Source organism: Artemia franciscana, chromosome 6, assembly GCF_032884065.1.
Source record: "Artemia franciscana chromosome 6, ASM3288406v1, whole genome shotgun sequence".
Taxonomy (NCBI): domain Eukaryota; kingdom Metazoa; phylum Arthropoda; class Branchiopoda; order Anostraca; family Artemiidae; genus Artemia; species Artemia franciscana.
Window position 1 is genome coordinate 20012486 of NC_088868.1, and position 17196 is coordinate 20029681.

A 17196-nucleotide genomic window follows, 5' to 3' on the forward strand; every position below is an offset into this window, starting at 1 on the left:
ATCTATGGATATGGCAGTTCTGAAATTGGTTGATTGGATTAATGATGCGTTTGAAGCTGGTCTTATACCTGCAGCTGTGTTTTTGGATATGAGAAAAGCGTTCGATACGGTGGACCACCCAGGGCTTAATCAAGTTCTTGCCTCGATTGGGGTGAGGGGTTCAAGCCTTGAGTGGTTTTCATCATATCTACACGACCGGTATCAGATAGTACAGAATGGATCATTTTTATCTTCAAAAAAAATAGAGTGCGGGGTCCCACAAGGGTCAATCCTGGGACCCCTCCTTTTCATCATTTTTATTGATCGAATGAAGCATTACCTGTCGGAGGGTGGTGTCATCCTATTTGCAGATGACACTTTGCTCTTTCTAGCTGCACCTTCGCTTGATGTTTTGTATAATAAAATTCATAATGGTGTCTCTGAATTTCTAACTTTTTCTCAACAAAATTTGTTAACCCTAAACTTTTCTAAAACTTTTTTCATGATATTCTTTAGACTTTCGTCAAGTGTTGGCAATGATCAAATCACGGTTCGAGGAAATGTGATAAAAAGAGTAGCAAAAACAAAATATTTGGGGTTTTTAATTGATGAAAACCTGTCGTGGAAAAACCATTCAAATGCTATAGCTGAGAAATTAAGCAGAAGTCTTGGGGTGATGCGAAGAATTAAAAATCTAGTCCCAAAAAGATTCTAAAATTGATTTATTTTTCAATATTTTGTCCATATATTAGGTACGGATGCTCTATATGGGCAAGTAATTTTGTAAAATGTTTCAAAAGAGTACACAAACTTCAGAATAGAGCTGTAAAATTATTATTGAAATTTTATGATTCTGATGATGTTCCTGCTCATGAGCATTTTAAAAAGAATAAGTTAATGGATGTATCCCAAATTCGTGATTACCAAGCTGCGATTTTCTCGTATAAATATTTGAATCGCCTGTTCACCCCTGCTTTTGAAAATCTTTTTACTTTTAATAGAGACCGTCATGATCATAATACAAGAAAAGCTGATAACTTAACCCGTGAGTTTAGGAGTACTACTCGGGCATCTTTTGTGATTCGCCATTATGGTCCCCATGTTTGGAATATTTCGCCCGAGGGTGTGAAAAATGTTCCTAGTCTTCCGGTTTTCAAGTCACGGGTAAAGAAGTTTCTTTTATCTCGTGAATAATTTCGATGTAAGGCCCGTTCCAGGTTGTCATTCTATTCGAGGCATTTCCCTGATTTACTTGCTGTTAATTTTTTTCTGTTAATTTTTTTTCTGTCTTCTTCTTGTCTTTTCCCTCTTTCTCTTTTTTTCCTTTCTTCCTTCATCAGTTGAGTTTCTTTTGTATTGAGTAGCGTGATATGAATGTGGTTTTAATTAGCTAAGGGTGATAACCTCGCTTGCCCTTACAAGCTTATTGCCTTTCTTGGCAGGCAAATGGCGAATGATGTTTGTTTTCTTTTCTTAATAAATGTATATCTAATGAAAGTTTCAACTTAATATCATCAGCCGTTCATTTAGCACTGATGACACGTCCTTGACAACCGGTGTGGGAATAGTGGGTTTTGACTTAGTTCAACACATTTTCAATATTCTCCAAGTTATTCGCCTTATTACCAATAGCTTCAGTAGCAGTAGTAGTAGAGTCAGTACAAATAGTAGTAGGCTAGCAGTAGCACTAGTTGCAGTAGAATCAATAGTAGTAACCTTGGCTTTAGCAACAGTAGTAGTAGTATGAGTAGAAGCAGTAGCATTAGGGTGAAATTATTGCCTTCTAAAGTTTCACACACGAAACTGTCCCTAAGATTTTGCTATTACGCCCTTTTTGCAACCTGCATACAGACGGCGTGTTATGATCCAGTTCACCTTCCCTCCTCAAGATTTCATGAAAATTTCACCTTCATACCCTTAGGCATATTTGTAGTAGTAGTAACGGTAGTAGCATTCGTATTAGCAGTACTAATAGTAGTAGCATAAGTACTAGTAGCAGTAGTAGTTCCTTTTGGTCCGTTTTACATCCCTCTCATCAAGTCTTGGAAATTTCAAGCTAATAAAATTAGCCGTTGCTTTTGATGACCTGTATATTTATATAACTCTTGAAATTGTCGCCTTAATGATCTTAGACTTATAAGTAGTTACAATAGAAGTAGTAGTATTAGTAGTATTGTGCACATATTTCCCTTTGGGTCAATTGATCTTCCCCTTTAAGCATTCTCTGAAAGCTCCGGCTTAATACCCGAATCCATTCTTGAGATATGCCCTTTGGACAATCTGCATGTACATAGTGCCTTTGGTTTAGTTCAAATTTCCCCTTAATATTCTCTCAAATTTTATCTTCATAGACTTAGCCTTAATAGTACTAGTATCATAGTAGGAGTGGTGGTAGAAGGGGAAGTAGTAGCAGTGGTAGTACTGTATTAGCTGTGACAGTAACAGTAGTAGCAGTAATATTAATAACAGGAAGTAGCATGTACATCTTGCATTTTGTTCAGTTGAACATTCCTTATAAACCGGAAGTTTCACCTTGATAAGGTAAGCCGTTCCAAAAATATTCCTGATGGGCCTTTTGACCTCCTTTTGATGCCCTTTTCATCTTAATATTCTTAGCCTTAGAAGTAATTACAACTGAAGTAGTTGGAGTAGTTTAGTAGTAGTAGTAGCAGTAAAAGTAGCGGTGGTAGTAGTGTTAGTAGTAACATGCAGATATTACCTTTTTGTTAATCGATCTTCCCTTTAAGGATTCTCTGAAAGCTCCAAATTAATACCGAAATCCATTCTTGAGATACGCCCTTTTGACAATCTGCATGCATTTAGTGTGTGTTTGATTCAGTTGAAATTGCACCTCAATATGCTGTCAAATCACTTTCATACCTGTATCCTTAATAGTAGTAGTATCATAGTAGTAGTGGCAGTAGTAGCAGTAATAGTAACAGTAGTAGCAGCAGAATTAATAGCTGTAGCAGCAGGTACATGTTGACTTTTGTCAGTTGACAATCCCACTCATGATGCCCCAGAAGTTTCATTCTGATACGGTAAGCCGTTCCAAAAATATTGCGGATACGCCTGTATCAGTAATCCGTACGCACAGAGTATGTTTCGATTTAGTTCAAATTTTCCGCCGAAGTTTCCTCAGATTTTCATTTCAATATCCTCAGTCTTGGTAGCACTCGCTAAAGAAGCAGTAGTTTTAGTGGTAAAGCGATAGTGGTAGTAGTAGTAGTATTAATAAAGCAGTACTAGTTGTGGTACTTGTAACAGTAGTAGCAGTGCACATCTTCCTTATCATTTCCTAAAAGGTAATGGTAATTAGAAAAAAGGTAATTCCGCTCCATGAAGGGGGGTTCGAGGTCACTGATGTTAAGAATTAGAGGCCCATATCTATTCTTTCTCTCCTCTCAAAAACCTATGAAAAGATGTAACCTAAAAGGTTGTATGTATACATCATGAATGCCAGTCTATTAAGTGAAACACAATTCTGTTTTAGACAGGGCCATTCGACGTCATATGCTGCCCGTCACATTAGTGATACTGTGAATACGTGCTTCCAGTGTGGTGAAATTCCTCTGACCGTGTTCATTGGTTTCCGAAAGGCTTTTGACACAGTTGATTTTAAAATCTTAACTAAATGTTTAGAACGCCTTGGTATGATGAGCGCTTGTTTGAACCGGTTGAAAAGCTTTTTGTGCGATAGATCTATTCAGGAGGTTTTTAATAGCATCGTATCGTCTCCTTTTGAAGTTAAATGCGGCGTTCCTCAGGGATCTGTTTTAGAACCAGTTTTATATCTAGCTTACGTTGATACTATGCGATGTTATCTGCTAAACGTCCTTGCATCCTTTGCGGATGACACAGCTATAACTGTTCCTAGTCGGATGATGGAGGATTTACTTGTAAAAGATAAAAGATAAGGGAAAGACTTCAGATTCATTTTTTATATTTACAAGTTACGAGTTTTTATCAGTAAATATGGAGAAAACAAAATTTATTGTATACAGTAGAGTTGGAAGTCCATCAAAAGTTGATAAAAAAGTGCTTTTTAATGATAAAGCTTTGTCGCAAGTGTAAGCGATACGTTATCTTGGTTTATTCCCAATAATCCAAAAATATCCAAAAATTCCCCAATTTTCACGTTTTCCAAGAATACCGGTTTCCCCTCTAACTCCCCCCAATGTCATAGGATCTGGTCGGAATTTAAAATTAGAGCTTTAAAACACAAGATCCTTCTAAATATCAAATTTCATTATGATCTGGTCACCCTTTCATAAGTTACAACTACCTTATTTTTCCAAATTCCCCCCCAACTCCACCAAAGAGAGCAGATCCGGTCCGGTTATGTCAGTTATGTATCTTAGACAGGTTTTTATTCTTCTCATCCAGTTTCATCCTTATTTCTCCGCTTTAAGGGTTTTCTAAGATTTCCGCCGCTCCCCCCCCCCAATGACGCTGGATCCGGTTGAGATTTAAAATAAGAGATCTGAGTTACAAGGTCCTTCTAAATATGAAGTTTCATGAAGATCCGATCACCCCTTCGTCAGTTAAAAATACGTCATTTTTTCTAATTTTTCAGAATTACCCCCCCACCCCAATAGAGCGGATCCGTTCCAATTATGTAAATCACGTACCTAATACTTCTGCTTATTTTTCTCACCAAGTTTCATCCCGATCACTCCGATCCAAGCGTTTTCCATGATTTTAGGTTTCCCCCAAGATCTGATCAACCGTTCCTAAGTTAAAAATACTTAATTTTTTCTATTTTTCCGAATTAACGGGCCCCCACTCCTCCCCCCAGATGTTCAAATCGGGAAAGCGACTATTTCTAATTTAATCTGGTCTGGTCCCTGATACGCCTGCCAAATCGTCCTAGCTTACCTGGAAGTGCCTAAAGTAGCAAAACCGGGACCGACAGACCGACAGAATTTGCGATCGCTATATGTCACTTGGTTAATACCAAGTGCCATAAAAATCATTGTGCCTATGTCACTCTTTACTTAGGCAGCACTATTGCCCTGCCTATGATAATGGTTATAAATTGAGTACTACGCAGAATTCGGTAAGACGAAAATTTGAAGAATCATTGAAATCCAGAATTTCAATTCTCCCTTGCGATATAATTCATTATTTCCATCCGATTTATCAGAGCGGCTATTCACAGCCCACTTTTAATAAAGAGTTAATTCAAAATGACTTCACTTCTCAAATATACAGAAGCAAAACATTTTAAACTAATACAACACAGCCTGTCGGGCGACATGTATAAAAAAAGAGGAAAAACGTGGCATATACACTATTGCAAGGATTGGAAACCTACTGACGAGCCTATAAAATTAGAAATACTACAAGTTCACGTCGTACAATTTCACGTGATTATTTTCACAGCTGAGAGTTTTATGCAGTAAACGAGAAAGTGAACACTTACCGTAAACCCCGGCCTTTTTCATTAATTTTTTCTTCGACAAAATCTTCATAGCCTAAAAGTAGATTTGATATGATTACATGTCCATTGGTTGGGAGTTCACAAGTTTAATCACATCAATTAAAAAAAAACACAGTTAAGAATTATCAGCAAATATTGTGGAGTATAATATACAAATATTATCAAGAAAACACAAGAACAGGAAAAGACTGCAACATCACAGTCAACGCCATAGCATAGCTTTGTAAGGAGTGTAACGTCTACCAAAAACAGTATTCATGCTTTTTCTGGCCTCACCACTCAGAACGGAGGGTCGTAGATTGTAGGGAGAGGGGCTCATCCTATCGCAAAGAATTCACTTTTTACTTTTCGTAGGAAAATGGATTCACTATCTACTTTGTATTTTTTTTTTTAATCTCATCATTGCCAATTAAATGGCGCTGACTTGAATGGCGATGAATTTTATTTCTTCGCGACAAGACACCTTTATTGAATTTACTTGTACCTTAGCTAGAATTGTTGTTGCGTGTGCAGACTGCCTGATCTCTTTTATTATATTCATTTAATCACTCAATGTTTAAAAAAATCCCATTCCTATAATGTTCTGTGTGACTGTATATTGTTGCAAAACCATCCACATAGCAAATAGTCCGCGTAAGCCAAGTCTGCTTAATATCCTAGTCAACCTCGGCAAAACTCTCGAGGGGCCGTCGCGTCGCCTGTGGTTGATTTTCCATTGCAATAAGATTTAACGGTTTTTACTCTTAAAAACACTGCAGTTTTATAATTTTGAAATCCCTCAGTGAAGAATGGGAAGATATTGACATGTTTAATTTGTCTTCGAGCAAAGTAAGATTCGAAGAGTCCCCCATCCCCAAGTCCAGTGAAAACCGATTATCCCGTCAGTTGTCACCCCGCCCCAGAATTGGTGTATCAATACAATTGACAACCAAATAAAGTTCAAAAACTTGGGAGCGCACGAATGGTTATTCATTACCACGTTCTACGCACGGGAAACAGGGGAAAGAAGAAAAGCATTGTCTGACTGATTCTTACATGTAAGCTTTTCACTGGTTTGTATATTCCAAATTCAAACAATGTTTTTTTGTAAATATTTTTCTTGTTTGTAACTGGAGCTGCCAGTGGTTAAAGTAAACACATTGCTCTTAGAAAATGTGTAACCCAGCCTTTAACATAATGCTGCTAACCAGGGAGTCTTTTATTAAGCCCTGTAACACGCATGGCAAACCTAGGCAGAGCCGAGTAAATGAACAGCGTTTGAAGCCAGGGAATTTGAAGCATTTGAAGCGTTTGTGTTTCTTGGGCGGCAGATCCAAACAGCGATTACCGGGATAATGGCAATATATATGCTGACAACGCTCCCCTTTGACACGAGGGGAACTTTAGAGAACTTTTGCGTTATCGTGTGATTAGCGGGGACGATGGGTTAAAGGAGCATTTGACCACGGGCACGAATGTTACGCATGTAAGTAAAACATCCCAGAATAAACTGATTGACTGTTGTGGAAAAGAGATTATTGCAGTAAATATAAAGCGAATGAAGAAAGTCAAGCAAAATAGCATTGTTTTTGATGAAACAACTGATGAGTCTCAGAAGTCACAGCTTACCTTATCTCTTTGCCATACCTATGAGAACCAAAGATATGACGACTTTATTGGATTTTTAGAGGTTAATGTTGTCATATTGGAAAATTCTACTCTGGACCAAGAACAAACTATTAATGGTAAAGTGATTGTTAAGTTATATGTCTGTTAAAGGAAGTGGGTCGGAATCCACTCTACTATGTAGGAATTGGGACTAGCGAGAATGCAGTGATAAATCCGGCTAACTGTGGAGCAGTAGCTGGGGTGAAAAAGAAGCTCTCTCTTTAATCTCTCTGTCTGTCAAAAAAGCTCAAATGCTACTTTTATCAGAAGCGCAATAGAAAACATAAAAGAAGTTGTTTCGTCATTCAATGCTTCAGATAAAAAAAAACAACAGATGTCCCAACTAAAGTGGTCAAAGCTCAGCTTGCTGGGATGTGCAAGACCAGGTGGATCAAGCGGCATGGGTCGTTGATGCAGTTTGTGTCCAAGCTTCCTGAAATCATTAAGGCTCTTAATTTTATTAGTGAGTGGAATGAATATGCTACCGCGTCAAAGGCAAAGACTATTTACTGCAGAATACAAGTTATGAAGTTTGTGGGAGGTGTGCCAGAGCTGCAATGGCTTCTGCACAATTTTGGTACTACATTGCCTCTCAGTAGACTACTTAAAAAAAAAAGATTTTGGAACTGGGCGCTGCAGATACCCACGTTGTTGATCTTCTCGAAATTGTAGAGAAAAGGGAAATCAGACATGAAGTTTAGTCTGATACTAAAAAAATGAAAGAGTTTGTATACAAAATCAGCAAGATGTTTAAATTTCCAAGGACTACCCAAAGACAGATACACCAACATAATCCACCGTAGTCTTCTCCCGAAGAATATCATTGGCGCGCTGCTTGTATACCCCTGCTCGATTCCGTCACCAATGATTTGAAAAGTGGACTCTCAAAAGAAACAATGGAATCTTTTCGGCTAACACTTTTTCTACTTCAAAATGTTGCCACCGTCACGAACGAACCGTTGAAGATCGGAGTTCTGTGTATTTCAAGTAAATACAGTCAGCTAGTTCGGTAATCTGTACTAGATACAAGATCAACCTTATATTATATTAACAGACGCTGGTGTGGACGAGGATGTGGCTTCGGTTCAAGAGGGAAGGACCTTTGCTTCCTTTTTGCTTGCAGAAGCTGTCATGGAATGCGATGGGGATGCATTTCCTTGTAATAACAGGCTTTTTTACATCTTCGTTTCGCTCCCGATGAATGTTACATCTGCCAAACGGACTTTTTCCAACATGCAGATGCTTGAAACTTGGCTATGGATACGAGCGGGAAAAGCTTAGCGTACAGGCTTAGCTCTTTTAAATGTTCATCATAAAATTTATGTCGAGACTGACAATGTCATCATTCGTTTTCAACCAGGGGTCCCAGGAAGCTCAACTTCCTTTTGTAAACATATGTGCTATATTCAAATCCTGTAAGTTGCTCTGTATTATTGTCCTTATATCCCAATATATAAAAGATAAAGCAGCAATTTCACGTGTTAGTAAATGTCTTTCTATAGTTTCATAGTCAAACACAAACTTCAACCCTTCTGGAGAAGGAACCGCCACCCTTGGGCCAGGGGCTGGATCCGTGCCTGGACCCATCAAACTGGAAACCCAACGCTTCACGTTATGTCTTATGCTAAGGTCGTTGCGTTTCATGACATGGTTCTTACGTTAATTTCTACTCAAACTGAAACTGTTACGTTCAAACTTGAACGCTATTTCGTCATAACTCAAATTTGACGTCACCATTGATAATAATCACAATCATCGTTCGCAAAAGCTTTGAAATTTCAAAATATGGTACCAACAAACTGCTTATTTGATTGAACGTGGTACCGGCATGCTGTTCCGTGCTTCCTTTGTTCTAAACTGCTTAGACTAAGATTAAACTGCTTTGATCTTGATTCCCTTAAGCCAGTCACGAACAATAACATATGATTGAGGCGCATAAACTATTATTCCATCCACATAGACAGGTTACCTCAAGCATTACCTCAAACACTGGTCCAAAGGACCCGTACGAAATTTCTTCAAAGTTACGCATTATCGTCCCGACCCAACTCACCAGCTGGGGAAATCCTCTGCTGTCTCACTTCCCATGCCCCCTCAAGGCTCGATACTGCATCCATATATATATATATACTAGCTGTTGGGGTGGCGCTTCGCGCCACCCCAACACCTAGTTGGTGGGGGCGCTTCGCGCCCCCCCCCAAGCCCCCCCGCGCGCGTAAGTCGTTACGCGCCATTGTAGTTGTGTCCCTATGTCCCACCTGTGAATATAGATATATATAGATATATATATATATATATATATATATATATATATATATATATATATATATATATATATATATATATATATATATATATATATATATGTTTTTAACTACGTAAAACTAGCGAATATACAAATTTTTTTTGTTTTTTACCTTTTTTTAGTTTTTTTAGTTTTTTAGCTTTTTTAGTTTTTTATTAGTTTTTAGTTTTTTTTTAGTTTTTGCCTTTTTTTAGTTTTTTCAGTTTTTTTTAGTTTTTTACCTTTTTTTAGTTTTTTTTTAGTTTTTTAGCTTTTTTCTTTTTTTTTTCTTTTTAGTTTTTTTTGTAGTTTTTACCTTTTTTAGTTTTTTTTCTTCTTTTGTATTAGTGTGAAATAATTCAGACGTCATATGCGGACAAACACGACGTCACTCGACAGACAGACAGACAGACATAACCCACAAACAACTTATTTTTATATATATTTATTCATATTTTTTTTGTTTTCTTTTTCTCTTTTATTTTTCAGTTTTTTCCTTTTTTTTAGTTTTTTTCTTTTTTAGTTTTTAGTTTTTTTTAGTTTTTTACCTTTTTTTAGTTTTTTTTAGTTTTTTTTAGTTTTTTTAGTTTTTTAGCTTTTTTAGTTTTTCTATTAGTTTTTATTTTTTTTATAGTTTTTGCATTTTTTTATTTTTTTCAGTTTTTTTTTAGTTATTAGATTTTTACCTTTTTTTAGTTTTTTTTAGTTTTTTAGCTTTTTTAGTTTTTTTTTCTTTTTAGTTTTTTTTGTAGTTTTTACCTTTTTTAGTTTTTTTCTTCTTTTGTATTAGTGTGAAATAATTCAGACGTCATATGCGAACAAACATGACGTCACCTGATCCATCCACAGATCCACACACAGACAACTTATTTTTATATATATAGAAGATTGCTGAATCGGTTATCCTTTCAGATTATACTGGACGAAGCTAGACACGATACACAGAGATGTACAGCTGAAATAATAGCCTTTTGAGGTCTGTGACGGGTGTAAAAAAAAAAATGACCTAGGGCTGTCACAGAGTTATACTTTCAAGGCCCTACTAGATTGTTTCGCCTTAAACAGGGAATATTTGGCCATCAAATACTTAGCTTAGCTGAATTTCGTTACTTTCCAATGTGTCTTCGCTTAAGTAACTGCAATTTTTAAGTTGGAGATGTTACTAAATTTCTAGGAACACAAATGAAAGCAAGAGTTAGGTCATGATGAACTGGAGAAAAAAGTTAAGTCACAACATGGTAAGACACCATAGGATAACCACTAAGGGAATGGTAAGTTTCAAGTCAACCGGTTTCTCAGAACCGGTAAGTCGAAGTTATTAGTGTACAATTATGTTTCGATTAAAGCCAATACATCTAGAAGAGCTTCAGCTTAAGAACAGAGCATCCACACATTATACGGAAATGACTTGGAGTTAAATTTTGCCAATGCACTGATTAAAGTTTCGTTTCAATTTTGATAGAATGGAGATTAATACTAACACTGCACCTAAAAACTTGTAAGGACCATCAAAATGCTTTAGGCAGACATATTGGTGAACATATCTCCTCAGTTATGATATTCCGCTCTATTCAAAATTTCTGCTTTGGCGAACTACCAAAAGATACCCACAGGTTTAAGGAATTGTTATAGTCTCATCCAAGCCTAATTTGAGGCGTCAAGTCTCTCTTTTTCAATGTTGCGGGAGATTTGGTAGTATTCAATAAGACGGTCGTTGTCCATTCAAAGATCATGATACATATACTTATTGTGGTTGAAGACTACTGTCGTGCTATACAAAATTTACAAAAACACTTTTTTTAATTATTGGAGTTTACACACAATGCAGTCTTGCATAGCTGGAAAGAATTTGGATTATCAAGCATTGGGATGCATCTTGAGAAACATTTTTTCAAAAGGTCTATTAACCGCAAGCATTATTTAGAGCAGCTCTTTTTTCGCTTCTTTTTTTAGTAGTGGTTAGCTGCTAACCACGTAATCAGCATGAGCAAACATTTACATATAATTATTCAATTATATGTTAAACCAGCTAACTTAAAATAACAATAAAAAAGGCACTTACATAATTTGTATCGTCAGTTTCGTCATAAGCCAATTTAACAATGCCATATGAACCCTAGAAAAGATATAAGATGTAAAGACAGAAATTTCTTTTGCTTTCAGCGGTCTCTGGTGACTTGGACGAGAATGGAAGGAGAAAGATCAATTTAGGATACTAAGACTTGAGCAGGGTTGGAGGGGCCCAGGGCAAAATGAATTACAGTGCCCTCTCCCAACCTAAATATAAGCAAAGAAGCAGAATACAAGCGAGAAACTGGATCAAAGAGGGCAATTCGCCAGCCACAGCCACAACACCTGGGGCAACTGCCCTGGTTGCCCCCTAGGAACGGTTCTGGACTTGAGTAACTAAACAGTAATAGTCAGTTCCGAGAATATAGTATCTTAATTCTTGCTATTTAAGCAAAGGATCGAACATTTCTTCGATGTACGAAGTACTGGCCAAAGAATCCGTGTTACATTCCTTCCTTTTTTTGAAAAAAGGTCTTTGAATTATTGAACAAGGCTTAGACAAAGCAAAATTTCTCAGAAAATATGCTCAGTAGAACATACACATTTTACTTTCAAGCATTCACATAAATATTCCCCCGATACATTAGCGGACGTACGCCAGCTCCGTCAAATCAGCCTAACAAAACCCTGCTGAACGCTTGATTCTACCTTGACCGATCTACTAGCCTCACTTCCCGCCTTAACCAGAAAAAGCTACCTCTAACTATTTTCCCAAAATTTTTAGTACTTCCCTTTTATCAGAAATCATTCTCATAATTTTTAGGAAACTATCTTTATTTAGGTAACCGCAATATTTCGAAAATGTATTTACCATACTGTCATTACTATGAGCCCTTTTTGTTTTTCACATTTTAATCTGTTTAATGTCATATTTATCTTTTCCTTCATGAGTAAATCCACATTCACTTCTAAATTATCAAAAATACCCTGGCTGTCTACTTATATCAATTTCTACAACCCTACTATGGTTTAAAATATTTTCAAAACATCACCTCTTCTTAACATTCCATCCCTATTTAAGGGCATATTGCTATCTATGGTTAAGTAAACTTTTAACTCAATCTAATAAGGGTTGAATATACACCAAATAATCAAATACATCAACCTCCAGAAGCGATCTTGTTGAGGCTAAATACCCTTTAAAAAATCCCAAGATTTATATTGGTATCAGCCAACAGAACTACAATAAAAGAAAGAAAATGACAGGATAGAAAAACAAAATAAAATATCCTATTCCTCTGCGGAAATCCGATTCTCTTGAACTTTTTGTCACTCAAAAAATGATATATAACAGTCTTCTTGCATTAAACAGGGCAACGATATAAACGATTGTTCTGGTTACAAAGGGAAAAAATCCCCGTGTCCAGAGCTTTAAGATGAAGTGAAGGTGGGAAAACATGTCTATTTGCCAATTGTTCCCGGAGATTAATTTTGGAAAAGGATCTCTTCCCCCCCCCCTGTCCTCCTCAGTAAAGGTACGCAAGCAACATTAAAAAACGGAGATTTAATAATCCATCTTTTAGCCGAGTTACGTCTTGTCCAACAAATATTTGCATTGTTGATATGAGAAACATCAAAGATCGGTCAATTATGAGAGATGAAAACAAATATTTTCGACAAACTTTCATCCACTATATAAACTCCAAAAGTCCAAGTCAAGCTCTGCTTCCATTAGCATAAATGAAAAAAAAAACTATACAGTGTGTAATAAAGGCAATAATAAACTCAGTTTACAGTTTTAATAACATGAATAACGGCATATCAAATCCTTTGAATCCTTTCAATGCTTTTGTCCTTTGAATGGGCAAACGGGCAGCACCTTGGAAGTTCGTTCAAGTTTACAAGAAAGTCTGTAATTCGGCTTGAACACCCGTATTTTTGTCCATGTCAATGAATGTTTTTTCTAGAACTACGGGTGTTCTTACAAGAACCTCCCTCTGTGTGCAGACATTTCTCAACTTTTTTTCGCAAAGGGCCTTTGACGAGGGCTAAACGCCCAGGCGAGTGGAGCGAGACGGGGAATGGCCCGTAAAGAAGGGCTTTCTACCAGCTAAAAAGTTAACGAAGTCGTCTATTCTACTATTACCAACGAAAATGTAAGATCAACTGTGCGTGGTTTCCAATGAAAAATACAAAAAACTCATCAAGAACAAGGAACAAGAAAACTTGCGCAGAATAAATTTGAGACAATGAGAACAAAAATATAGGATATAAAAATACAAAAAACAAAACGAAAAACAACAGTTATTTAGAATAAGTGTAATCTATTTAACTCGAGTATTAGGAGAGATTTTACAAGGCTGTAATTCTCGAAGTCGTATATAAAAAGTGCTATATAAAACTGCTACAGATTGTATTTTTGTTCGGGTTTGATGCTCTCAATTTTACTAAAAATATTTACGTATCCAGAGTTATTTAGTCTTTAAACATAAAATGTCTTGGCTTGTTTTCTTCTTTCTTGTATTCAGACTAGTTTGATGTTAATATTTCATATTTATACCTGATAGTTGCCTTTGATTGTAGCATTCATTAGTTTCATTTATTCTAGTTTTTTTTTCTTTCTTTGTAGTGTTAGTTTGTAAATATTTAGCAGTGAAATACTTGAAAAGGTTAAATCACTTAATAATATCATCACCATCATTATACGTTCTTTAAAGCAATAAATTATAGAGTATCACGTTGCGGCCAAAAGTATACCTACGAACAATTAAGAGGCTAGGGGAAGTGTAATTTTATTTATTAAGAATCATCCCTCTAATTCCAAGAAGGTTTAATGCATCCATAAAAGCTTGGTTCAAAAAGTCCTATTGCCCAAATGTCTTCCTATAGGCTACCTTTTGCCCAAAAGGAAAAAAAGCACAGTTTGAACACTCAAAAGTTTCAGGGCGTTTCTTTCTTTGTATGGGCTTACATGTCAATGCTCGTTTTTTGCTTGGCAGTATTTATTATTGTTTAGTATTTGATTGGGTTTAATACTTATTTATTTGCGTTTGTTTAACCTTTTCTGAATAAAGTTTTGAACATATCTGGCCTCAATGTATTTGATACGTACAACTTTCTCAACAAAAAAAAAAGAAAATTAGTTCAAACCTGCATGGATATTGTGGTGATTTTACCTAAAATCATCTACCAATTTATTACACAAGATCACGTTTCGTGTCGAGAGACTAAAGTCAGATGTACGGGAATGGTGAATTGCGCTCCGTTGAATGAAATAAATTTGTTAGCTACCGGAGTTAATAGTGATTAGACCAGTTTAAGTGTTATATGTTGTAAAGTATAGCAAATAAAACTTGTGTACTCTATACGGATTACGACAGATACTTCAAAAGCCTTTCTTTTGAAAGATTTATGCTCTTTTTTTCTTCTTATGATTCCAAATACAAGAGAAAAAAAAACGAAGTCTGAATTTAGCAAGTTTAAAAGATATAATCTTTACTGGACTAATTTCAAAATTATAAATTGTAAGAGTTATCTTAGACTATTGTTTTCTTTTTCTTTAGTTTAAATACGGAAGAAATTAACTTTTCTTTCTGGTTTTGGACAAATAATTGATTTTTTCAGAGTTGCCAATTAGAAACAAATTCACAATTAAAATTCTTTGAGAAAGTAGATTCCTCGAAAAACTCATTTTTATGTAAATTTCTTTTAAGTGGTAGCCCCAAACCATGTTTGACTATTAGCAAAAACGAAATAAAAATCAAGATAATAAAATTACCCCAAGGGGGGGGGGGGCTACCATCGGCCTAAATCCCTTTATCTCGGCTATACAATTACTCACGATAGCAGCTTGATTTTTTTTTAAATAAGTTGTCACGTTTTGCCCAAACTTGGCTCTTTTTTTAATTTGGTCTGCTAGAAAGAACACCTGAGGTACGCCAGCCCATGCCGTTCTGGAAAAAAGCTTAGATTGTAAGAAACGCCTTTTTAACCAAGATCTTTAGTCGTAAGTCCCGTATTCGCTTGATATTTTATGGATAAAGTGGAAGGTGAATCAAATGAAAAACCATATTTTTTACTACTTCACTGATTAGTTGGCTTTCCGCTCTAATTAGTTCAACAATAATGCAATTCATATTGTTGTTTCCCTTTTGTAATTATTTATAGAAAGAAGCAGAAGCTTATAAAGATGCGTTTTCTATCTCCCTAACATCGACCCACTTAGAGAAGAAGGAGTACAACAATCCCTTTTTTGATGAACTGCTGTTTGAATAATAAAATGAGACAAATATTCCCGTGGGATTTAGTTCCAAATGTTCTGTAGAAGGATTGCAAAATCTAGGTATTGCAAATCTGCAGCAGCAGTGAAGATGCCGTGAAGTAATTTTTGTATTTCAAATAATTCGTGAAATACAGTGGTAACATAATATGACCCGTGTAGTCATTCATCTCTTAGAATATTTAAATTATAAAATAAGACTAAATTGGACACCCTTTAAATCTCCCAGTAGACCTAGGCCTAACAAGGCATATGCCAACGCTGTCTCGGCGAATGACTGTTATTCACGAGGATAAGAATGATAGATTGGCCGGTGCAGTTAGCAGCAACGAATGCCGCTGCTTCTCAGTCAAAAACAACAATAAATTTTTCCGTCCAGTCCAAACTTTCTCCCAGATTGCAATCTTTAAGTTCTTAATGACAAAAGGGCCTTTTATAAGGCTTTCAATGGCGTGATACCTGAGATGGCGTATCGTCTTAAAACAGTAATCCAGAGTTTCTAGCAAGGGAATTAAGCTTATGCAGGAGTAGGGTCAAACACATTACGATACATGCTACTCTGTGTGTCACAAGCACAACGAGAAAAAAAAAACAACGAACTTAGAGCTGCTGAAGTAACGGTCAAGGGACAGTAAAAAACACTGCATTACCATTGGCTCTGGGCAGAATTTCACTTTGGAGAGGATACATTGGTGTGGCCAACTAGCGCTCTCCAAGAAAACTTAAAATACATGCCAGGACCATAAGTATGGACACAAAGCCAAATAAAGGTGTGAGGGTGAAAAAGATAGGACCAGAGACATAGAGGGCTTAGGTTTCGACTAAAAAGTTTATAGATCACAAAGTTGTGTGCAACTACAGCAGACAAAGATCAGCCCATGTTGAAATTTAATCAAAGAGACCTATAGTATAAGAACAAAAGACGAAGATAAAAAAAAACTTGGTAAAGGGGAGAAAAAGCTCCTCTACGGGACCCTGTCTCAGGTCTTGGCGGCAACGCTTAATGTATTTTCATCCTTTTAAAATAGTTGTTATATTCAATCTACTTATTTTGTTTCAAAGTCCAGCATCGTTCAAATCTACGCATGAATGTACTTTCAAGTACATACCCAACTGTACTCCATCTCCTCCTTGACAATTACTTTTCCTGATCTTGGACGAATTACGTACTTTTTGCGAAAGTTTTTTTGCGTCATATCCTCTCTCCCTACTTGTAGGATTGACGCATTCCAGGAAATATGTCCAGACTTTGAACAATCATAACTTTGAATCCGGCTCCTTTAGGTCGGGAGAAGCAAATTGTACTAGACAATTCGATTTAAATTCTTTTTTCTAAGTTCGAAACAATTTTTCACAGAATGACCTATCTTTGCACCCTTAGAAGCAGAGAACGAACAGAAGTAACACCTTCCTCGGCATTACTTCAGACTATGGATCCATTCCTGAAAATTTCATTCGAAAGCGTTGAAAATTACACGAAAATCCTGTAAATCCTGCTTAAATCCTGTAAAATTAAGATATTTTACACATTACTATACAGGGTGGCAACCACAA

The 17196-nt window shown here is 36.3% G+C and overlaps 1 protein-coding gene across 1 annotated transcript in view; it reads right to left on the reverse strand.

Annotated features, from left to right (window-relative positions):
- LOC136028161 (calcium/calmodulin-dependent protein kinase kinase 2-like) overlaps positions 1–17196 on the reverse strand; it is a 166148-nt gene that overhangs the window by 111934 nt on the left and 37018 nt on the right. The window contains exons 3-4 of the mRNA XM_065705842.1: positions 11416–11469; positions 5405–5456 (exon numbers count right to left, since the gene is read on the reverse strand). Of these exons, the coding sequence (XP_065561914.1) occupies positions 5405–5456; positions 11416–11469 (106 nt within the window). The remainder of the gene's footprint in view (positions 1–5404; positions 5457–11415; positions 11470–17196) is intronic.